At 40.9% G+C, this 25,262-nt stretch overlaps 1 protein-coding gene across 5 annotated transcripts in view; it reads left to right on the forward strand.

The window, feature by feature from the left end:
* The window catches only part of ano1a (anoctamin 1, calcium activated chloride channel a), an 88,067-nt gene that overhangs the window by 16,368 nt on the left and 46,437 nt on the right, over positions 1-25,262 (forward strand). For all 5 annotated transcript variants that reach the window (XM_075464726.1, XM_075464998.1, XM_075464906.1 and 2 more), the window contains exons 2-5: positions 1,446-1,603; positions 8,071-8,418; positions 16,102-16,200; positions 17,075-17,226. In XM_075464726.1, coding sequence (XP_075320841.1) covers positions 1,446-1,603; positions 8,071-8,418; positions 16,102-16,200; positions 17,075-17,226 — 757 coding nt within the window. The remainder of the gene's footprint in view (positions 1-1,445; positions 1,604-8,070; positions 8,419-16,101; positions 16,201-17,074; positions 17,227-25,262) is intronic.

Consider the following 25,262-nt stretch of genomic DNA (forward strand, 5'->3'; position numbering starts at 1 on the left):
TATACCAGTCACTCTTCCTTTGGTCCACACACAACGAAAGAAAAGATACAGACTAATGGACATGGTATAAACTACACACAGCACGTTGGTGCCACCTTTGCGAGTGGCTTGTTTGTAGCAGCAGGGTTTAGCACTGTACTTCAGGTTCTGTGATTCTGGGTTTGCACCTGCCGGTTTTTCTGGGTCCTTTCGATATGGAGCTTGCAGGTTCTGCTTGTGCTTGCTCTGGATATACTGGCTGAAAATCTGATGATTTTTTTTTTGGTTGGCTGTAGCTGTTGTGTGATTTATTTATTTATTTTTTTTTGTGCCCTGTAATGGAATAGACTGCTGTTAAGGATGTGCTGCACCCTTTGCTTAATTCCATTTGTGGTAGACCAAGCAAATGGGGAAAGTCACTTTCCTTGTGATTTAGTACTGTACACTTAAAACATGCTTTGATGATGCATTTTGATGCTCTACATCCATTCTTTTGTTGAACTGATAACATGGAGTAGCCTTCTTTCACTGCAAATCTTGCTGTTTTTTAAGGCATTAAGTTGAATATAATCTCAGTCCAATTTTTTTTTTATTTCATGTTCATATATTTTACAGTAAGTTGATGATGTTGTTACTGTGATAGTAAATTTGAAATAAGTTCTGCTGCAGATCTAACAGCCTATCTATTTTAAAGTCGCAAAAGACACAAGTCTTCAGTGGAATATGATATTTGCTTTGCAACTCATTGTGATACTAGACTGTGATCAGCATATTGCTGCCTCTTGACTCATGATTTTTTTGTATACGCTTCATTACAGGCATACCTTTTTTTACCTGTAGAGAATACCAACTTTTAGCTTATTAATCTTTTTGTAGATGATAGTCAGCTGAAACTTTGCAAGAAATGACTTCTTTGACCTTCCAAACACACTAAATGTACTCCTGACTGTGCACAACGGACCACATAAAAACAATATCCCTAACAGTTCACAATCACAGTAGTTAAGTGAACGAGGCATCTATCAGTATCCATGGCGACAGCTGTTTCCCGTCCTCCACCACAGCTGCGAGTGTCTTCAAAGAAGGACTCTGCCATGTTTACTGGGTTAATCCACACATTCAGCTGTCAGCTAATAACATTCTCATTCGTCACCACTCATTTGAGTCACGCTTAACAGCTAATTTGTTTCCTGGAGTTGAATTAATCCCAAAGATTTTTTTTGTCTGTGATTATCAGTCACTGCATATACTGTAAACGAAAAGCGTCATTTTACATGTACAGTTGAACGAGTTCTGCTTCATTTAAGAATGTATCGACACAATGTAACACTACCACCTTCTGGTTTCTGGAGAGCTAGGATTTTTTTTTCTATTTATTAGGAATCAACTATAAAACAAACGCACAAAATGAAGAAACACAATGTATTAAGCCAAATTTCAAATCAGTCTTTGTGTTCCTCTGCCAGGTTCCCAACCTTTCTCTTCTTGTGAGCATCCAGGCATCCCACTGCAACAGGACCCCACAATGATGAGGAGGAGCGATGACTACCTGCCCGTCCCTGGTGGGGAGAAGACCCTGGATAGGGACTTTGACAGGCGCAAGGGCACAAACAATGAGTCCATAGTAAGATGTTACATCCTTATTATTCCGTTAGGTTATAGTGTGGTGTAGAGAAGAGAGTGTCAAAGTTCTCCAGGAACGCTCTGAGATAAAATAAGAATAGACGGTGTGTGATAAAGTAGCAGAGTAAGTAAGTAATTTTTATTTGTACAGCGCCTTTCACAGACCAGGGTCACAAAGCGCTTTACAGTTACAACAGAAACACACAGTTAGGAAGTACATAAAAGTATAAGTTTAAAAGGCCAAGGCAACTCAGTGACAATCATAGCAGCCCAAGACAATAAAGCCAAAACCTGAACAAATAAATAGGTCTTAAGTTGCTTTTTGAAGGCGTCAACAGACTCCATCGAACGCAGAGAGAGCAGAAGATCGTTCCAAAGCCTGGGAGCAGCAGCCTGGAAGGATCGGTCTCCTCTGGTCATCAGTAGATTCTGATCCACAGACCTCAGATCCCGAGCTGGGGTGTAAGGCTGATCAGATCTCTGATGTAAGATGGAGCCTGACCAGGCAATGCTCTGAAAGTTAAAATCAACATTTTAAAATTGATTCTAGTGGAAACTGGCAGCCAATGAAGAGCTTTAAGAATAGGGCTTAAGTGAGTTATGTAGGCAGTGGAAAATGCTCTTGGTGTTTCCTCATCATTCAAAGCATATTTGAAGTGGTTGGTGTATTCCTGGCGTATTGATAGAGCATAATCAGCCCTGCTGTACATCATGATAAAGTTATCTGTTAATAAGCCCTAATTATGGTTATGAACAGAGAACCTAGTTGTACTCATTGCCACTGAAGAGACAGAAACCTATTGATTGTGGCAGCCTCTGATCATGTATGGGATAACCTGTTAAGATTAGCAGTTGGAGGGTTTTGTGCTCCCACCTCTGGTTCAGAGGGCTGCAGTTAGGACTATAAAACAAGTGCACATGTAGTTCATCCCACTAACAGTCCGGTAGTAGTGTCCCATGTGTGGAAAAGCAGGTGGTAAACTAAATCCATTTCTGTGCTTTGGCTGGTAGTCATATTGTGTATGTAAGAGGCTGTTGGGATAAAAGGGAGATTTTTAATGTAGACATGGTTGATTAGAATTGTATTGATACAAATGCTGCAATCACATTCTGTGTGTGGTTGTAACATTTATTTAAACAATGAAGAAATGAAAATGGACAGTTGACAGCAACAGAGTGTCATCGTATACTGTTACGAATATTTCTGCCTTGCTATTTCAATAGCCTATGTTTATGGCATTCATTCATATCTGTTGATTGACTGTGTTTTACAACTTCTTTTATTTACTTATGAGTGGTTTTCTTTGGAATGATAAACCAGTTTTCTGTTGTGTAATGTGCTCTACAGATTATTGCATCACTCCAATTTAAAAAAAACAAAACATCAACCGAGGTCAGTTTCCATACATAGTAGGTAGGGTTTAAAAGTTATTTTGTGTAATTCAGTATTTAATGTGGTCACTGGTGCAAGGCAGCAATTACGCCGAAGGAATTACAAGCTTCACGGAATGTAGGCTCAGATGAAGGTTTGATCCCTGATGTAATCCTGCTTGGTGGCTAAATGAAGGGAACTCTCTTTTTCTGCTCGTTAGTTAGTCAGTACCTTTTTTAGTATCTAGCCATGAAGAAATGTTTAGTTCTTTTTTTTTTTATCTCCATATCCAGTAAGATATTTGTCTGATGAAAACATTTTTCGTTGATACTCTGCTAAAGAATCGGTCCACATAAATATATCTGTCTCTAATCTCACTTGCCTCTCTATATACGGACAAACATACCTTATTTTTTGTTATTTTCAGTTTGCAAATACCAAAGAACTAAATGGGTTTAATTATGCAAACCTGCGTCAGCCAACAAACACACTGCTAAGTACAGTACAGAAAGTGGTCTGTTACCTTCAGTTATCCTCAAGTCAATCCAGACTCACCCCGACTCGTTGATAAAGGTCCTGCAATGTGACCCGAGATCAGACATAAGTGCCTTTATTTTCACAAGATTAGTAAACATCCTTAAGCAAAACATATGACATATAGACAACAGCCACAGGATCTATCTGGTTAGGGACTGTTAAAAGCTTTTTTTTCTTTGTTTTACTGATAGAGGGAGCCTCCTTTGAGTAGACTGTCCCTCAGTCAGTTCCAGAACACATTTGTGCTCTCAAAGCTAAAAGAATGTGGCCATGAGCAGCTCACACTACCTTCTAGTAGGGCCTGAGCAATCAAATGTCTGTACATTCTGGTGATTTTACAATTTACACTTGTTTTAATTATAAGTGGATAGTTCTATGCCCCATCATTGTTTGCATGTTTGGACTTTAGAGTGGTTTGCCAGATTTATGATGCCAACCTGAATTCTAAAATAAAAATATAGAAACTTTGTAGGATTTTATCTTACAATATTGAAAAATTCCCAGTTCCAGCTTCTGTATGCAGCTCAGTACTGCCTAGAAAACTGCTGGACTGACTCATTTTGAGCTTATTATGGGTCAAAGGTGTGTGTGTGTGTGTGTGTGTGTGCGTGTGTGTGTGCGTGTGTGTGTGCGCGTGCGTAAGCATGTGTATATATGCATATGTGGGGGCGGCTGTGTGCATGTGGAAGCCCAGAGGAGAGGAGAACCTCATTTCCTGGTGGCTTGGTGAGAAAAGAGTTCCTATTGGTGAGTGACGCATACACCACAACATCCTCATCTGCCCTCTGAGAAGTGAGCTCTGACCTTTGCAGCTATGAATACTTCCTGTTTAGAGAAGGCTGAACATGCATGTGAATCTGTGTATGTAATATACACACTTGTATGCACATACACTCACATGACCCTCTCATGGTGCTTGCTATCACAGACATAGCGAGGAACACACAGAGTTGTTGTGCTGTTGCTTTGGAGCTCTAAAGGGGAGAAGCTTTTTTTCAGCTGAGGGGCTGCTGTATCAATATTAGTTTTCTGAGTCATTATTGATCTGCTGGCTCGAAGGAAAATCACTGTTTTCAGCTTAGTTTCTGAGTCTTTTATTGGTAGCAGACTCTTTGATGTGTCTGTATTGGTATGTAATTTCTTCAGTATCAGCATTTTAAAGATAGCAGATATCAACTGTTTCAATTGCTGTCATAAATTCACAATACAACACAAAATGTGCTGTTAAATTCCATACGTTTCTCACTGGAACATACTGCAAACTCACTGGCACACCTATTTGATGTTGAGAAATAAGGCAAGGCAAGTTTATTTGTAGAGCACAATTCGTACACAAGGCAATTCAAAGTGCTTTACAGCTACATAAAATCACAAGACTGCAAATAAAATTATTCCAAAATTTTTTTAATAATCATTAATTAATTAAATTAAAAGCGAATAGTGCAGATAAAATACTTTCAGGTGTCATATGCACAGCTAAACAGAACTGTTTTCAGCCTGGATTTAAACATTGTCAGAGTTGAGGCCTGTCTCACATCTTCTGGAAGACTGTTCCACATGTTAGGAGCATAAAACTGAAACGCAGCCTCACCTTGTCTAGTCCTGACTCTGGGCCCCAGCAGGAGATCCCTCCCTGATGCAGGGGACCCCTGCCTGAGGTTCTCAGAGTCCCAGTTGGTTCATATGGCTTTAACATGTCAGAGATGTACTTTGGTGCTGGACCATGAAGAGACTTGTACACAAGCAGAGCTGTTTTTAAGTCTATTCTCTGAGCGACAGGAAGCCAGTGCAGAGACCTGAGCACTGGACTAATATGGTTGTATTTCCTGGTTCTAGTCAGGAGTCAAGCAGCAGCGTTCTGGATGTACTGCAGCTGTCTTACAAGCAACTTTTGATGGAGTCATATGATGCTGTTTTTTTCAAAAGCTAAAATCATTGTCTGAGGTCTTACTGAAATGTCTGTGGCATGCTTCTGTCAAAATATCCCGGAGAGACAGTACAGCAGCAAATCATTTTAGTGACATGGAGTGACACACTCAACTTCCCTCTGCCTCTGTTCCTTGGGGTTTGACTCTTTTGAGATCTGTTATACTTAATAACCCATTATTGTAGTATGAGAGTGCATACAGTGAACAGCCTGAGAGCTCAGAACATACAAATTAAAAAATACTCGTCTGGCAATTTTATTCTAAAATACTTGGATTTCCCGAATCTGCAGCTGGACCATGGACAGCTACTGATCCCTCTCTCAGGCACAGTATCATCATGCTTCATGTGTCGAACTGGCCAGGTTGATAAAGTATGCATTGCAGAATGTAACAGCCATTGGCTGGTAATAACACTAGTGAAAATTGAAGTTGTGATTCTATAAGTCACATATCAGGCTCATAAAACTCTGGAGTTCACTGTCATCCATTCCTCCTTGTTTTTATCAGCTAACATGAACTTTTTCTTATATGGGAAATATTCCACCAGTGTTTGTTTTTGCAGCGACTGTTGTTGGTCCTGTATTGAAAGTACATTGAAATACAAATGGGAAATTGGAATTTCCAACTTTCAACTGGTTAAAAATATTAAAGAATGCCATTTAGAGGTCAGATTTCCTTGCCGGGATATGAAACATCAAAAAAAGTAGTTGGTAGTGGGATATTGGCATATTTATTTCCTATGTTAAGTTAAATAAAATTTAATGATGAGATCTAATGTGAAAAGACAGAAAAAAAGAAAAGGTTTCTTTATGAGCATCATAGCCTCCACGGAGCAAAATTCTATCCGAGGCTAAATGTAGTGTACATTTTATTTTTACATTTGTGTTTTTGTGAACTTACTCTTCTATTTGGTCCTTGTTGTGTCACCTGATGATATAATGAAGTATAATCTTACTTATGACGTAATTAAAACAAAGATTCATCTATTAGATAAACAGCTCACTTCTTCTGGTTATGTCAACCTGCAATATGTATGTGTGTATGTGTGAGTTTCTGACTGCTGTAAGCCTCAGTGTTTCAATTCATGGCCTACAGAAATAACCTCAGCTGTCACACACAGATACATATGCAGACATGCATGTATTGTAATCCCTTCAGACAACATTACATAGACTTGCATTCATTTCCTGGAGACGCAGTGTCATCCTAACCAAAATCGTAGCTTTATAAACCAAGTCTTCCCCTTAAAAATGTACGATTTACATCAGGATTTTGTAAGTCCCGTTTAAATGGATTGTTCCCTAAGCACGAGTAACACAAACACGAAAATAGCTTTACCTCAAGCCTTCAGACTGCCTGCAGTTTAGTTCATCAAGTGTCAGAGTGGTAGACCCTGATGGATCCAGATAAGACTGGATGAGGTCAGAGTATCTTGTTGTTGATGCTCATTTTTAAGCTGTGTGCATTGTCACAATCTACACTGTTCTGTCAGCTTGGTTCTCACATCACAGCTCAAACCTCCAGACTATTCAGTGTACCACATAAGCAAAGATAAACATATAATTTAAAATTTGTGAAAACAATAGTGAGAACTATTGGATTGCAATGTCAGTGTTAGTGCCCTGTGTACTCAAAGACATTTCCTCTTCATAATTCACACCAGCTCCCTAATTTCTTGTGAGAAGTTATTAACATGTTTCAACACGAAACAATTATCCTCTTTAAAACAGTTTTCACTAAAAGTAACACATTACTTTTCATTTTTAGTCCTTTACACAGTTAAGATCAATGAAAAAGCAGCTCACTCAGAAAGTTACTTTTTCTCTTTACACCACACATAATTCGTACCTTTTAGGTAAGGAGCTTTCCTTCAGAAAAAAATTACGCATGTTCTGTCGTGTGTTTCATTGAAAACATGACCTTTTTTCTGCCAGCATGTATTTTATTTATCACTTATCATTATGTACATCTGAAGTGTATGCTTATTCTAGATGTTCTCGATTTGTAAAGCAATACTTTGAGATTTACTTTTTTTTTTATTGATAAATTGCTGTCACAAAACTTCTTTAGGACATTAAAGAAACTTTTGAAATTGGTAAGTGGGCAAGTTGAAATGAAATGTTACTTGGGCACCAATCTAGTGGTTCATATGGAAGACTTACTTTTTCTTTTTGGTTGCTCTCAAATAATTTTCTGAAAAAAGCTACTTGACTGTTTGAGTCCATTTAGGGACAATTTTAAACATTGATAACTAACTACAGATCTGTCTGATCTTTTTATCCCGCAGGTCAACAAAAGACTGAGTCACAATCACTTACATTGTTAATAACAGTCAACATATTACCTTGTGTATCCCATTTATATATTTATAAAAGCTTTAAGAAAACAACAGAGCTCTTTGGTAGAAAGGAAGAAGATTTGATTATAAGGCATAAGCAGCTACATTCACTGATGGTACACAGAATTCCCTCTTATTTTCATCTATAAGAACATATATCTGAACATATATCATATATGTGAATATACAACCAAATTAGGTTGCTCAATTTCCTGAAAAGCAAATTAAAGGTGTTAATTGTTTCTACATCTTTTCAGTAATCTGTGATTAACTCTTTCTCTCTCTTGCTTTAGCCTATGAAAAAAAATTATGCAGATGATGGCTCGCTACTGCATCAACACCTAGGCCCATACTTCTCTGATGGACGGCGGCGTGTGGACTATGTACTCGCATACAACATCCAAAAGCCCAGTAGCATCCGGCGGCGATCGTCCAGATTTGGTGACAACAACTTCTTTCAGCAGCTTCGACGCAGTATGAGCATGAGAAGCAGTCGAGCCCCTCTGCAACCAAAGGAAGACCCAGAGTTTGCTGCCAAGGAGCAACGGGCTGATTATCATGAGGATGACAAGCGTTTCAGACGGGAGGAGTTTGAGGAAAACCTCAGAGCAACGGGACTCGAGCTCGAAAAGGATGAAGGGGTAAAGTGGTTTGAGGGTTCATATTAGGATAAGAGTGTGAAGTATATTTTGCTGTCTAAGCTTTTGCTTCAGTCATATTCCTTTCTTTTATCTTAAGCCTCCTGGATAATGGGGGGCCTGGAGCCTATCCCAGCTGTTATTGTGCGAGAGGCAGGGTACCCCTTGGACGGGTCGCTAGTCCAGGGGCTGGTGCCAGTATGTCACCACATAGAGACAAACAACACAAACAACCATCCACGCTCACTCCTAGGGACACTTTAGAGTCACCAATTAACCTGAGATGCATGTTTTTGGCCAATGGGAGGAAGCTGGAGTACCCCGAGAGAAACCACGCGTACACGGGCAGAACATGCAAACTCCACACAGAAAGGCTCCAGCCAGGATTGCTGCGAGGCAATAGTGCTAACCACCACAACACTGTGCAGCCCAAGATAGCAGTTAGGATGAAAAATTAATCAATGTATAGCTCGACACACACACAAAAGTCAATATGTGCTAGTTTTACATTGAACCATTTCACCCTATAACTAACAGCTAACGTAAATAAGTGATGAGATGCTTCTCACATAGTTGAAGTAAGCTTTACATGCTAATTCTGGTAGATGAGAGGCAAACACTGTGTTTAATGTGGTTAATGTTCTAGCTTTTTTTAAAATAACTTTTGGGGCTTTTTATGCCTTTATTGCATAGGACAGTGGAGAGAGACAGGAAGCAGGGGGCATAGAGAGGGGGAATAACACGCAGCAAAGGGCTGTCCGATGCGGGATTCGAACCGGGGCCAGCTGCAGCAGAGGACTATAGCCTCTGTACATGGGGCGTCTGCTGTACCCACTACGCCACAGACCGCCCCATGTTCTAGCTTTTATCTAAAACCCACCTTCGAGGTCACATTCTGGACCTGGTCATTTCTAAAGGTGTTGATATTTCTTCTGTTGTTGTTATTGATTTGGCCTTGTCTGACCATTTTTGTATTTTATTTGATTTACATATTACTCAGAATGTTCAAACAACCAGCTTCTCAGTTAAGAAGAGGTACATTAATGAGAACACAAGAGCTCAGTTTAGGGAGGCCATAGCTATGTTACCAACAATGAGCGCAGAGTCGGTTGAAGGAATGCTGGATCATTTTAACTTGAAAATTTTTAATGTAATGGAAGCTGTTGCACCGATAAGAATCAAGAGCACCTTGATCAAACAGAAAACTCCATGGAGAAACACCACTACGGTCAAAAACCTGAAAAGAGAATGCAGGAAAGCTGAATGTAAGTGGAGGAAAACAAAGCTTCAGATTCACTATGAGCTGTACAAAGAAAGCCTGCGTAGTTATAACAATGAGCTGTGCAAGGCCAGACAGCTGCATTTATCTGAAATGATTAATAAGAATGTCAACAATTCTCGAACTCTGTTTGCTATGGTTGAAAAACTCACAAATCCTCCTAAACAGTCAAACCCAGACCTCCTCTCCACTGCCAACTTTTTTAGCCAAAAAATCAAAACAATTAGACAAAACATTCACGCAACACAGAAAAACAAGAAAACTAATCTGTGTCTAAAACCTAGAAATAACTCTGACGTTATGTCACAATTTAATATTGTTAATTTAAAAATCCTAGAGGAAACAGTTCGGCAGCTGAAATCAACAACTTGTTCTCTGGACATAATACCATCCGACTTTTTAAAAACTGTTTTTACCCCAGTAGAAAGTGATCTCCTACGAATAGTTAACAGCTCACTGGCATCAGGCATTTTTCCCAAGTATCTAAAGACAGCTGCCATTAAGCCACTCCTAAAGAAGAGAACTCTAGATGCCTCTATGATGAACAACTACAGACCTGTCTCTAATCTCTCTTTTATATCTAAGATTATTGAGAAAGTTGTATTTAACCAGCTCAACGACTTTCTGAATGAAAGTGGAAGTCTTGATAAGTTTCAATCAGGCTTCAGACGTCATCACAGCACTGAAACAGCTCTGGTCAAAGTGTTAAACGACATTAGGTTGAATACTGATTCTGGTAATGTTTCAGTCCTGGTTCTGTTGGACCTCAGCGCTGCGTTTGATACTGCAGATCACAGAATCCTGTTGCACAGGCTGGAAAACTGGGTTGGACTTTCTGGAGCGGTCCTTAACTGGTTCAGGTCCTACTTAGAAGGCCGGAGTTAATTTGTTACAATTGGCAGCTATGAATCTGAGCGAGTGGCCATGACTTGTGGAGTCCCTCAGGGGTCAATTCTTGGAGCTCTTCTGTTTAACTTGTATATGCTCCCTTTGGGTCAGATATTGCAGAATTTTAACATCAATTATCACAGTTATGCAGACGATACACAACTTTATGTGTCTCTGTCACCGGACGACTGCAGCCCAGCAGACGTACTGTGTCAGTGTCTGGAGGAAGTAAACACCTGGATGAGAGAGAATTTTCTACAATTAAATGAAGACAAAACTGAGATCATTCTGTTTGGTAGCAAAGAGAAGAGGGTCAGCGTTGGTAAATATCTTGAGACTCGGGACCTTACAATCACTGACCAGGTTGGTAACCTCGGAGTGTTGATAGACTCAGATCTGACTTTCAGCAGCCACATCAAAGCTGTCACCAAGGCAGCTTTTTACCATCTCAGAAACATCAACAGAATTAAAGGTTTCCTCTCCCAAACAGACCAGGAGAAACTCATCCATGCATTCACCTCCAGTAGACTCGATTACTGTAATGCTCTTTTAACTGGACTTCCCAAAAAGAGCATTAAACATCTGCAGCTCATCCAGAACGCTGCTGCTAGAGTTTTAACACATCACAGCAGCTTTAAAATCTTTACTCTGGCTTCCAGTCAGTCACAGAATAGATTTTAAAAGCCTGCTGATGGTTTACAAATCCCAGAACGGTTTAGGCCCAAAATACATCTGTGATATGTTCAGAGAATATAAAGCCAGCAGAGCTCTTAGATCCAAGGACTCAGGTCAGCTGGTCCAGTCCAGAGTCCAGACTAAACATGGAGAAGCAGCATTTAGCTGTTATGCTGCAAACAAGTGGAACAAACTGCCAGTGGAGATTAAACTTTCACCAAATGGAGACATTTTTAAATCCAGGTTAAAAACATTTATTTTCTCATGTGTCTATGCATGAAATCTGCACAATATCTTTTAACTTATCTAGACTGTTGCTTGCTTTTAAATTCATTTAAATTATTTTATTTGTTTCTCTTTATATTCTTTTATGTATTTTTAATGCTTCTTGCACTCCCTGCTGCAATGCTTTTATTTTATGTAAAGCACTTAGAACTGTTTGTACATGAAATGTGCTATATAAATAAATTTGATTTGATTTTTGATTTGATAAAAAAAAATTATATTACCCCTCAATTTTTTTTTAACTACCATTGATGGTTCCTAACACAACCCCATGTTCTGGATGTAGTGAACTCAGGGCTCCGGGTTCTTAACACTTCATAGGCATGCTGGACCCAGTTGGTAGCACAGATATGATTGACATTCAGTTCAAGATTTATTTAAGATAATGGAAAGAGGCCACAGAGTCTGAACATGGTGTCGATTATCGTCTGTGCACATGCCTCAGATACTTTAAGATCACAGACAGAGAAGAGTGTCAACTAATTACAAAAACCTTAATTTAGTATTCTGTTATTGAAAGGGATTTGAATGTATTAAGTGTTAAGTCGACACTTAAGAGTTAAGTGTTAAATCAACATATAATAGATTAGGGTTAAGCAGTGTCAATGAATGTGAGGATAGATGACTTATGTTGTACACATGCAGCTGCCAACATGAACATCATGGTAATGCTAGCATAAAGATGTTTTGCATATATTGGTTCTACTGTGATTGCCAACATGGCTCCTCCTTTAGCAATGGGACTAATATAGTAGCTGTAGCTGAAAGGCCAACTCAACATGGTGACATTTTATTAATGAAGGGTAGTTCAATGTCTGTATTCCTTTGCCAGATTTGAGTTAATCCTCCTTTTTTAACCCATTTAGGCCTAAAGCCTGATTTATACTCGGAAACCAGGTCGTCTGCGTGTGTGTCGCAGTTAACGCAGACACTACGCAGACACTCTGGTGCACCTCCTCAAAATTGTAACTCACCGCAGACAGTGCCGCAGACATCGCCGCAGGGAGGAGAGAAAGGAGGCCTCTGATTGGTCAACTCTACATCCGCTCTACACTATGCGTATTTCCGGTTTGCTAACCGTGACGATTCTTTCCCTCTCTGCCAGCTCCAGTAGTAGCAATATTTCTTCTATTTTTAGATCGATCAGCTGCATCTCAATCAAAGTGCGCATTCGTCCAGTCGCCATTGTTGTTGAATGACCTCCGTAACCGTAACACCCACAATCCTAGCTTGTTCGTGATTTTCCCTCTTGCGTTGTGGCGTGGGATTAACATAGCACAGACAGCGCGTCAAGGCATAAATCAAAAATAACTGCGTCGTGTCTGCGACAAGCTCACTGCGACACACTGCTGCGAAGTATACACGAGCCTTAAGACGCCTGGAAAAGAATGCCTGTAAAACTATTGGCGATTTCAGAAAGACCTCCTAAAACCTGAAGTTTTCTGGAAATTCAGCAATTACTAAATTATTGATTTCTCAGCCTCTGTAGCAGATAGAAACAAAATTCAAAAAGTATTTGAGAGCTTACACCTGTGGCTTTCTTTGGAAATTGAGTTTATTTACATATACCTTCACGAAAATAGAAAATGTAAAAAGTAAAGTGCAGGAACAGCACCATTTTCAATTAGAAAACAGTAATAAAATAAAATTTTATATTTAAATTATTTATTTATCTATTTATTTTATCGCCAGTAATCTCTTCGTACTGGCAGCACAAGGAGCCCATACACATTCCAATAAACGTTTTCATCTCCGGCACAGTTACGTGTGACCACCTTGCCATCTTTGCTCGAGCTGTAGTCTGATGTACTTGGTCACTGTATCTATTCGTCTCGGAACCGAGATGCGACCAAAGCTCCTCAGTAAAAATATGATTAAATGCCTGCAAAGGTGTGACATCTGCAGGTAAATCGACTTTCACCGCTGGTGTGTGGACTGAAAGTCCTCCATGCTTGTTCGATGAAACTTAACTTTTTTTTTTTTCGATGTAACTTAACTTCAAAACAATGACACGAGGAACATGACGACACTCTCACGTGTCTATTATAATGCATTTAATTGGCCCAGAGGTCAATAATTGGTGCAAAACAACCTTATACATGAAAAAAGACGTGTACGCTTTCCCGGCTTTAAAGGTAGAAATGCGGCAACGCTTTCCCGGCCTCAATGGGTTAAGGGATTTTTTTTCCCAAAAAGACTTGTAGCGACTGACAGTGTAGTAACCGATACTCAGCAAGTCCTCCAGTGTCACTCTAAATGGCTTGAATTTCTAAGGTCAAACCTTGCTATGGAAGAGCCCATGGCATGGGGACTTGAATGAAGATAATATACAAATATTATATATGTAATTTAGTTTCCTTTGCTGATTCTGTTAGTTCCCTCTTTCAGTACTGCTTGGTATGTTTTAGCATAAGATGCATTGGCCATCCACCAACAGAAAGCAAGATGATGTGTTTTCAAGTTGCACTGTAATGGCTGAGAATGTGAAACATTCATTAAAGAGATGCTGAAGTGGTCTTCGGTGGGTTTGATGTAGTGTAGACTTTACCATCTATTGGCATCACTAAATCACTAACACAAATATTATTCAGCACATTCTGTATGTCAGGTAAAACAACCTAAACTATAAATGAGTAATCATATGGACATGGAAGCATTGCAATATAATGAGAGAAAAGATTAAACATTTGTAAATGTGCCTGTCAGCTCACAACTGCTATGATTCTCGTAATTGAAATATAGTAATATCATTACAATTCAATTGGTCACTGCTTTAAATCAACAAACAGGACGAGCGTTTCCCATTAAAGTGGACCTGACCTGATCATTTCCAGTTTTTCATTCTAAATATTGGGTGGCTCTAGATTAGCTTTGCACCAATCATAATTTTGGAAAAAAGGGAGAAGCATCCTTCTGTGAACAAGAGGATGTGGCCATAATGTCTTCTGATTGGTCGAGTTCCTGGAGACTAACTGACGGAGTGGGTGAGGGTGTGTGACTTGTGACAGTGCACAGCTCTTGTAGCTAGTCAGGAAGCTACGACAACTCAAACATCAACAACAAAAAAACTTTGACAAACACACCACATTTTCAAGAATGTTGTTACCCAAGGCTAAGTTGCTAATTGCTTTTCTTTGTACATAATATATGAAGTGCATTGGGAGCTGGTAAAGCAAACTATGAATGCTTGTGTGAGTAACTCCATGTTTCGGAGTGGTTGTAAAAACAACTAATGGATACTATAAATTGCTCAGTGAACAAATTTTTGAACACAAAGTACTGTTAGCCAGTTGACTTTTGACACCCATGATGTTTTTTCCAAAATGCATTCATATGGAGCTGGGATAGGCTCCAGCCCCCCGCGACCCAACCGATGGATTAAGCAGATATAGAAAGTGGATGTATGGATGGCATTCAAATGGGTTATTCTAACACCACAATAGATATTTAAAAGGCCTGACCCATACCCTTTCTTATGTTGGAAAAGCCTTGATTTTCAGCTTCAGTCTCCAGCAAAGCTAGCGTTGTGCTGAGCCTTGTTCAGTAATCTATGACTTTTGACTATGCTGCTGGACAGGAATAATAAACTGCTTCTATTGATCCAAGATCGCTTGGTCTTTAGGAAAACTGAAAATATTTTGTCCAAGCAACCAAAAACACATTTTCTTGGACAAATCTCTGAAACAATGAAATAATACCCTGAGAAGTAGCAATAGATCACTCATTACCTGCTGTGTAAATATTTCACTTTTATATTGCTGACATGCATGCTCTAGCTCTCATGTGCACCCACTGCCTGCAGAATATGGCCATACAAGAAATCCAGGAACTATGAAGCGATAGTGGCCATTGTTGCTAAAAAGAATTCTGAAAGAAATTCAGAATTCTGAGAATTGGAGACTACTGGATCAATTGAATTCCTGTTGCAAAAAAAGTACTATTACATATGTATGCATCTTTTTTTGTTTGTTTGTTTTAAGTGACATTTGAGGTGATAATGCATCATTTTAACACTACAGATAAGCCAGAAAACATGGAAAAACATAGTCAATTATATATATTAAAAACAGTAAGTCAGCTTGTTTCGATTTGTTAGGCATTGCTTTGTCCACACAGGTCAGTTTGCAGAGCCGTGGAGCTTGAAACAAGTCTGGCAGCGTATGAGTGGTTTTACATAACATTAGAGGCTGCAGACACATTGACATTTGCAACAAGAAAGATTCTTACATAATAGTAATAAATGTATATGTTGCTCTGCTGTATTTGCTGTTCATTGGTTTACTTTGGCAGTTCATGAACTGCTCTGTGTTTCTGCTGCAGTTTCATAAAGGAAACTATTCAAGTGTTAAAAGACTATTCTGTTGTAATAATTAAACCTTCACATTGTGTTGAAGGTAAAAGCGGTAGCTGTAGCCTTTAATCCGATGGTTGTTGATTCCGTTTACTTGTCATTGTGTCTTTGGGAAAGATGATGAACCCCCACATTGCCCGCAATATATTCCTCATTTGTGAGTCGCTTGGAATAAAAATGTCAAAAAACGTGTTCCTTTGTTTTTCAGAGTAAAATTCTTGGAATTGGCTTCTTGAAGATTCATGCTCCTTGGAACGTTTTGTGTCGAGAGGCTGAGTTCATGAAACTCAAGATGCCAACAAAAAAGGTATTCCAGCCTACGGACCATTTGCATATTGTGATTTTTTTTTTTTTTTCCTTTGTGCTTAGTGATGAAAATTGATGGAAGTTAACTGTTGCTCCCCCATTTGCAATCCTGTAACATTGAAAGCCTCTTACAAGGCCATTTCTTGCTTTAAAATGCCTTTTCATCTAGAATGTAAAATACAACAGTGGCAGCAGACCATCAAACATCCTGCTCAAAGATTCAGTCTTTTATGTTTTGTCTGACTAGGCAGCACATGGCCAACTTTACCGCATTACAATTTATAGCAAGATTCATAGATATCTGATATTTGCACAAAAGACTAATTATTTACCCAAATATTCCAGCTCTATCTCTTCCTTCATGTTTCTAGAGACAAATACTATCACAACCCCATCAGTGATGATTAAGACTGTCGTTCAATTCAATTAAATTCATTTTTATTTATATAGCGCCAAATACAACAAATGTCATCTCAAGGCACTTAGATAATAAAGTCCAATTCAAGCCAATTGGAATTCAATTAATTGTAATCATAATTATTCATAAAATAATCCAATTCGTTCATATAGAGCCAATTCAAAAACAATTTCCTAGCTAAGGAAACCAACAGATTGCACTGAAACATTGTAGACTATTTTTTAAATGAATACTATCGTAGATGTATAAGTAAGATATATTTATCGTTTTTAAAGTTAGTACAAGTATTTTTTTTTTTAAAAAGGCGAAATCTTAGTCCCTCTCCCAGAATGCGCTCCTACCATGAATGTCTGTTACAACTGTTTTTTTTGTTTGTTTTTTTTTTAAAAACTGTGATGATCATTTTAGCAGGTGGTTTCTCTGAGTTCAAGTTGCAGATCTATTGTTTCTTCTGCAGGATTATAAGGTTAAACACGGCAGCAATCTGGTGGAGAAGATTCGATTCTTCATTCACAAAGTCACCACTCCTCTCCACCCAAAAGTGGATGCCAACCAACCAGAAAGTGTCAAATTCCTCTCTCATCCTTTTTCTAGAGAAAAGCAGCATCTGTGAGTAAAATCTCTGACCTTCATTAAGGTATAGAGACAGTCAAGTTGACAGTAATATTTCTCACGTGCATCATTGTACACCTTTTCCTAGTCATGCTTAGTAGAATTTGCTTGTCCCTTCTCTGTGCTCTCTGTGTGTAGTTAAAATCCGGAAGTTTATTTCTAAATCCTTTCTATGTATTTAGGAAAAAAAGCTCCATGTACCCTGGACTGACAGAATCATATTTAGCAATCGGCCATAACCAATGATATCTGAACTGAAAAACTCTAGTTGTCTTTTTACCATGGCACGAGCCAGTAAGTGGAATACAGTGCATCCGGAAAGTATTCACAGCGCTCCCTCTTTTTCCACAATATCCTATGTTTCAGCGTTATTCCCAGGTTAAATTCATCTTTTACCTAAAACTCTACACACAATACCCCATCATGACAAAATGAAACAAGTTTTTTAAAAACCTGCAAATTTATTAAAAATAAAGAACTGAAATAAAACATTTACGTAAGTATTCACAGCATTTGCTCAATACTTTGTTGAAGCACATTCGCCAGCTATAAGCTTGGCACCTATTTTTGGGCAGTTTCCCACATTCTTCTTTGCAGAACTTCTCAAGCTCCATCAGGTTGGATGTGGAGTGTCTGTGCACAGCGTGCCATTTTCAGAGCTCTTCAGAGATGTTCAATCAGATTCAAATCTGGGCTCTGGCTGGGCCAATCAAGGACATTCACAGAGTTGTCCTGAAGCCACTGCTTTGTTATCTTGGTTGTGTGCTTCGGGTCATTGTCCTGTTGGAAGATGAACCTTTGCCCCAGTCTGAGGTCCAGAGCGTTCTGCAGCAGGTTATCATTAAGGACGTCTCTGTACATTGCTGCATTCACCTTTCCCCTCGACCCTGACGAGTCTCCCAGTTCCTGCTGCTGAAAAACATCCCCACAGCATGATGCTGCCACCACTATGCTTCGCTATAGGGATGGTATTAACCAGGTGATGACCAGTGCCTGGTTTCCTCCAAACTCCAGATGGGGTGTCATGAGCCTTTTACTGAGAAGGTGTTTCTGTCTGGCCACTCTACCATACAGGCCTGATCGGTGGAGTGCTGCAGAAATGCTTCTCCTTCTGGAAGGTTCTCCTCTCTCCACAGAGCAAAGCTGAAGCTTTGTCAGAGGGTTCTTGGTCACCTCCCTGACTCAGGCCCTTCTACCCCGATCGCTCAGAGTGGACAGGCGGCCAGCTCTAGGAATAGTCCTGGTGGTTCCAAACTTCTTCCATTTACGGATGATGGAGGCCACTGTGCTCATTGGGATCTTCAATGCAATTTTTCTGTAGCCTTCCCCAGATCTATGCCTCGATACAATCCTGTCTCGGAGGTCTACAGACAATTCCTTTGTGCTCTGACATGCACTGTCAACTATGGGACCTTTAGAAAAGTGTGTGTTTCCAAATCATGATCAATCAGCTGAATGTACCACAGGTGGACTGCAATCAGTTTGTACAAACTTCTGAAGAATGATCAGTGGAAACACGATGCACATGAGCTCACTTTTGAGGGTAATTGCAAACGCTGCGAATACTTGTTTTTTTTTGTGTAGAATTTTGAGATAAAAGATGAATTTAATCTATTCGGGAATAATCATCTCGGGTATTGTGGAAAAAGCGGAGCGCTGTGAATACTTTCTGGATGCTCTGTATATTAGGCAGCAAGTATCCTTAAAGTTTATGTGTTGAGAGCAGAAAAAGCTGGGCATGCATAAAGATTTGAATAACATTAACTGAAGAAATTGTGATGGTTAGACAAATGGGTCATAGCATCTCCACAACCTGTAACCGAACCAATAAGCCGGCCAACTGACTGAGACAGCTAAGGCTAGTGTTGAGATGGTCTGTTGTAAATACAAATGATAGCTGAAAGATACACACATTTTCATAACTTACCTGGTAGTTCTGCAGCCTAACACACTTTTTTCAGGTCTGTCTTGATAGATGACAGCTGCAATCATTGAGCTTTGGGATCCCACTAGCTGCTACATTAACTTCATCCTCCAATGTTCATCAGATCATTGTGATTCATTTACAAATAAATACGTGACTCTTATTCCTGGTGACGTCCCAAAAATCTTAATGCTGATAGTCTGTTGTGACAAAGCATCACAAGAGTAATTCCTTCAAGTTGAAAGATTTTTACTCCTGCGGGGATGTCTGGTCGCATCCACTCACTTTGCATGAATTGACTCATGTCTATTTGCTTCTTTCCATTGACTATTTATAATTGCCTTGCCCATACAGTTCATTTTGTGTTTGGTCGGAATGCAATGTTAAATAAATGATCCTCCAGACCATGATCAAAAATTAGGAATACTTTCACTTTGATAGACCTTTATAGGCTCTTTTTTGACCAGCGTGTTGGCTTTCCTGAGTAGAAACCATGTTACCACAATAAATAACCACTGGCAGCAGACATGCTTTCAAATCCACTGGTGAACATTCCGTTTTCATTTTTATCAGGAGTCACTGAAGATGAAAAGCAGAAATCAAACAATGTACTCGATTAAGCCCTTGAAATTAAGACTTATATGCTAATGTTGCACATTATTAGCTTTGTAGACATTAAATGTTGCTTTAAATTTAGGTGAACAAAGAAAGGACCCAGGATCGTGGTGCACACAACTGAGATAAAATTAGATGTACAAAACTAAATTATTCAAATCTATTGCAAATGGGAAAGAAATGGTATCTTTTCATAGATGTGGAGATTTTCGTAGTAATGTATGGCCAAACACATTTGGTGTTGCTCAGAGCACTGAGCACTGTGTATGCTCAGAGACTGATCATTAAAAGGGGTAGGGCGGGGGTGCAGAGCAGTGGCTGCACTACAAAGATGCCATGTGACAACTTAAATTCAAGATTCTGCATTTTCAAGTAAGGGCTTCCGCATACTTCTATAGTATCCGATACGTTTCAAACACACATCAACATGTTATTACAGACTGCTTCCGCCTGCGGGCAGTGCCAGAAATATGTTGAATGTCTGAGGTGTGAGCTACTCTTGATTGCACTGGCGGAGTCGATGGTGTCAAACTAAGTGTGAGAATAATACATATTTTCCATTGTAGCTGTTGATTGTGCATTTTTTATCAATTTTGATAAATTGCTTTTTGTTGACCTACTCTCACCTCCCCCTCCTGGGTCAAGCAGGAGCATTCAATCAATGGGCATTCAACATATACAAGGCATCATCTCGGAGGATGATGCAGCACTGGGTTTTTGGAGGTCTGCATCCCTGTCCATCTGCATTAATTGAATACCTAAAACCCTTCATCAACGCAGGTTTATACCAATGTGTTACCATAGCCAAGACCTAAGATCCTCCCCTTAATACTTTAAAATTACACTTTTCAAGTTGGTATTGTGAGTCCCTCTCGACTTGCAAAAAGCTAGTAACATGTGAATTTGGAATATTAAAGAGAAAAACTTGTCCCCTTAGTATTTGGGTATTTGAATAGGCACCTTTGACCAAACAATATCTATTTTTATTGAGACAACACGAAGGAGTGACAGCCATATAAATATAAACTTGACTTTAAAGTAACCCCATGATTTTGAATAAAATGATTTAGAATGAAAAATTCTGGATAGAAGTTATGACTTGATAGATACGTCCTGTTCATCCCAGCAAGTGAAAACTGCTTTCACATATAGTGTTCAGAGAAGAAGAATGTCTTACTCTCCACATGCTGACATGTAAGGAGAGAGTGGGCAGTAAGCTGCTATATTTACAGCTCTGACTAACAGCCAGGAGGAGAGATCCCTCCACATCACTTCATCAACTGAAAACACTCCAGGCCAGTTTCCTGAGATTAATCTCAGTTATAGATTACAGTCTAATGTGGCTATTAAACCACAATAACATAATCAAACTTTGTCTTTGTGCTATATTATACAACGTTGTTACAATTCTGTCAGTACCATATCGTACACATTCAAGGGCTTTTTTTTAATCAATGCTTTTATGAACAGTCTCGGATATAACTAGGGATGTTGAATCAATCTGGAGTTGCAGACTATTGTCATCCTGTCAGGTTTAGGACATCACAGTGTGATTTGTAGTGGTACAGACGAGTATCCAGTTCATTCCTTTATTTTATTGGTTTCTTTGCACATTCATTGTTAGCTCAATTATTTCTGAAGATTATATTCTATTAGTTCAGATATGCAAACATTCCACTTAACATGACACTTGACTGACTGCAGAAGCATAAGTCAACATATAAAATCACCTCTTCAAAGGTTGCGGGACACCTTGATCTTTGGTTTAATAGATTTAACATGACATGGAAATATAACTTAGAAACATTTTTAATAAATTTAGTCACTAGGTGAACAGTAGGCTACTCCTTAATGCTAAATTGGTTTCAAACCTAAAATAATGTACAATGTCAAAATTGTGTCAAGAGGTAAATAAAAGAACTCAAAAGCTGACCAAAACCAGTTAAAGGAATACATGGAAGTTCACTCAAATGCAGTGAAGGAGATAATCTGTTCCCGGGACATTGAACTGCTAGCTGTGAGTTTATATCCATCTTATCTACCGAGAGTTCACCTGTGTTATTCTAGTAGTGGTGTATGTTGTACTTGGCGCCACTGGCAACACTGACGGTGACGTTATCAGCTCAGTATTGCCAGGCTACAAATACAACATCCGAGTGTGGTGATTATTGGGGATTTCTGGACAACCACATCTCCCTCCTTGCTACACTTCCAGCCTTGCAATGGTTTGTCAACTGCTCCAAAGAAAATAAGAAGTTGGACTTATTCTATGCTAATGTAAAAGATGCCTACAGCTCCTGTGACTACAGCCCCTTGTCCTCATTTAGGAAACTCTGACCACAGTCTGATTAAACCCTGGACCTGACCAGCAAACTAAAAAAATCTGCTGAACATGAACTTTTGGAAAACAGCTGAACAAGAAGATGAAAGAAAGCAAGGATGTGTATAGAAAAAAGCTAGCTACCAAGCTATGGCAAAACGATGTGCGAGATGTGTGGTCAGGGATGAAAGAGACCACAGCCTTTAAGGTGAAGGGGGATAGGACTGATGGAGGACTGGACAGAGCCAATGAGCAAAACATGTTTTTCAATTAGTTCATTTGAGAACAACACTCCTGCTCCTCACCTGCCTCCTGCTACACAGACCTCACCCCCTATCTGTACCCAAAGCATTCCTGTCACACCTCCATAATGTCACCATGCACCTCAGTCGAGACCTAAACTGCCGCCTCCTCCTCCTGCTTGTATAGTTCCAGACTGAACTGGAACAAGGCTGTCGGGTCTCAAGGCTTTAGCATGGTTGCCGCGTCTGCTAGCGCGAGCGGTGTTGATGACGTCACGATTTCGTGCCGGCTATATATAGTGGCGCAAGTCGATGCGCCAGTAGTTGCAATTTTCTCCGTCACAGAGGTGGTGCTACTACGTGAAGGTTAACGCTACTCTACAACCACGAAAGTCAAGAAGAAAACAATGCCACAGTCAAGAGCAGGATTAGTCATTAATAATACTGCTGCAGTATTCGGATCATTTTAATTTTTTAATTCAGTTAAAAGAGGTGAAGGTCTGAAGCCCCCGGCATCACCACTTGGAGTCTCTGCCCTCTTCTTTGCCTTCACGTATATGTCCCGTAGCTTCTTCCACACATTCTTACAGAACTCTCCCTCTTTCCCCAAAGTTCTGCCAATCTCTGTCCACGAGTTTTGGGAGTTTAGGTGGTCCCTGTGCTGTTTCACTGCAGTTTCGTACAGGTGCACAAACGCACCTCCTGACTGAGCCTGGTCTCAAAATGGTCCATCCGGTCTGTCGTTGTTGGCGCCGCCAGGTTACAAAAAATCGACTGGTGCATAACACCGCGCTTAGCCGTCTTTCGAAGGGAAGCGCCAGGCCTGAAACGTCATTTTGACGTCACGGTCCGCCACCGCCGTGAGCGACGCGTCAACTGTAACTCCAGCTTCAGGGTCTTGTAGGCCTGTGCAGAACAACTATGTTGAATTCTACAGTTCCACCTCAACCTTAGCCTGAGTCAGGGAACAGATCTAGTGTTGTGGAAGGACATACTGTCTTGTTCTGGTACCTAAAAAACAAAAAAACTCTTGCAGTGTCTTCTCTCTGTACACCTCAGACTTCCACTACAACTCATCTCCTGTCGTCCCCAGAAATGCTCAGATGACTCTGCAGGAGTCTAACTACAAAGGTGCCCCATGAGCGTGTAGCTCAGGACGAGGAACGCTTGTCTGCCAATCAGTTCCATTCCAGGTTTCCAGAATCTTTCATCTGATGACAGACTGTAGCGTCCCTCGAAATGTCGACACTTCATAATACTGAACATTAAATTGCCACCAATGTGTTCATTGATGTGGAAATTTGTGTGAGAAAGGAAAAAAGCACTGTGCAGCCTGTATCACCTCTATCACCATGAGTTTATGAGTATCACTGTATGAGTGTTCATATAATTGGGTGAATGTAGCTTGTGTAAAAGCATCTTGAGTGGTCAAAGACTAGAAAAGCTTTATGTAAATACAGCGCATTTACCATTTAACTAGTTGACCACAAGGGTGTCCATATGTGCACTTGGCACCAGGACACCCTAGGCCGCAGCTCGATGATCGACTTTGTGGTTGTATCGTCGGACTTGCGGCCGTATGTCCTGGACACTCGGGTGAAGAGAGGGGCGGAGCTGTCAACTGATCACCACCTGGTGGTGAGTTGGCTCCGCTGGTGGGGGAGGAAGCCGGTCAGACCTGGCAGGCCCAAACGTATTGTGAGGGTCTGTTGGGAACGGCTGGCGGAATCCCCTGTAAGGAGGAGTTTCAACTCCCACCTCCGGCAGAGCTTCAACCATGTCCCGGGGGAGGTGGGGGACATTGAGCCCGAATGGGCCATGTTCCGTGCCTCCATTGTTGAGGCGGCCGACCGGAGCTGTGGCCGTAAGGTGGTCGGTGCCTGTCGTGGCGGCAATCCCCGAACCCGCTGGTGGACATCAGTGGTGAGGGAAGCCGTCAAGCTGAAGAAGGAGTCCTATCGGGCCTTTTTGGCCAGTGGGACTCTGGAAGCAGCTGATGGGTACCGACAGGCCAAGCGGAACGCAGCCTCGGCGGTTGCTGAGGCAAAAACTCGGGCTTGGGAGGAGTTTGGGGAGGCCATGGAGAACGACTTCCGGACGGCCTTGAGGAGATTCTGGTCCACCATCCGGCGGCTCAGGGGGGGAAAGCGGTGCACCGTCAACACCGTGTATGGTGAGGGCGGGGCTCTGCTGACTTCAACTATGGACGTCGTGAGTCTGTGGGGGGAATACTTCGAGGGCCTCCTCAATCCTACCGACACGCCTTCCGATGAGGAAGCAGAGTTGGGGAGCTCGGACGTGGGACCTCCCATTTCTGGGGCTGAGGTTGCCGAGGTGGTCAAAAAACTCCTCGGTGGCAAGGCCCCGGGGGTGGATGAGGTCCGTCCTGAGTTCCTCAAGGCTCTGGATGTTGTGGGGCTGTCTTGGTTGACACGCCTCTGCAGCTTCGCGTGGACATCGGGGGCAGTGCCTCTGGACTGGCAGATTGGGGTGGTGGTCCCCCTCTTTAAAAAGGGGGACCGGAGGGTGTGTTCCAACTATAGGGGGATCACACTCCTCAGCCTCCCTGGTAAGGTCTTTTCGGGGGTACTGGAGAGGAGGATCCGCCGGATAGTCGAATCTCGGATTCAGGAGGTGCAGTGTGGTTTTCGTCCTGGCCGTGGAACAGAGGACCAGCTCTATACCCTCGGCAGGATCCTGGAGGGAGCATGGGAGTTAGCCCAACCGGTCTACATGTGTTTTGTGGACTTGGAGAAGGCGTTCGACCGTGTCCCTCGGGGACTCTTGTGGGGGGTGCTCCGGGAGTATGGAGTGCCGGACTCCTTGATATGGGCTGTTCGGTCTCTGTATGACCGGTGTCAGAGTTTGGTCCGCATTGCCGGCAGTAAGTCGGACATGTTTCCTGTGAGGGTTGGACTCCGTCAGGGCTGCC

This window comes from Odontesthes bonariensis, chromosome 1 (genome assembly GCF_027942865.1).
Source record: "Odontesthes bonariensis isolate fOdoBon6 chromosome 1, fOdoBon6.hap1, whole genome shotgun sequence".
NCBI lineage: Eukaryota > Metazoa > Chordata > Actinopteri > Atheriniformes > Atherinopsidae > Odontesthes > Odontesthes bonariensis.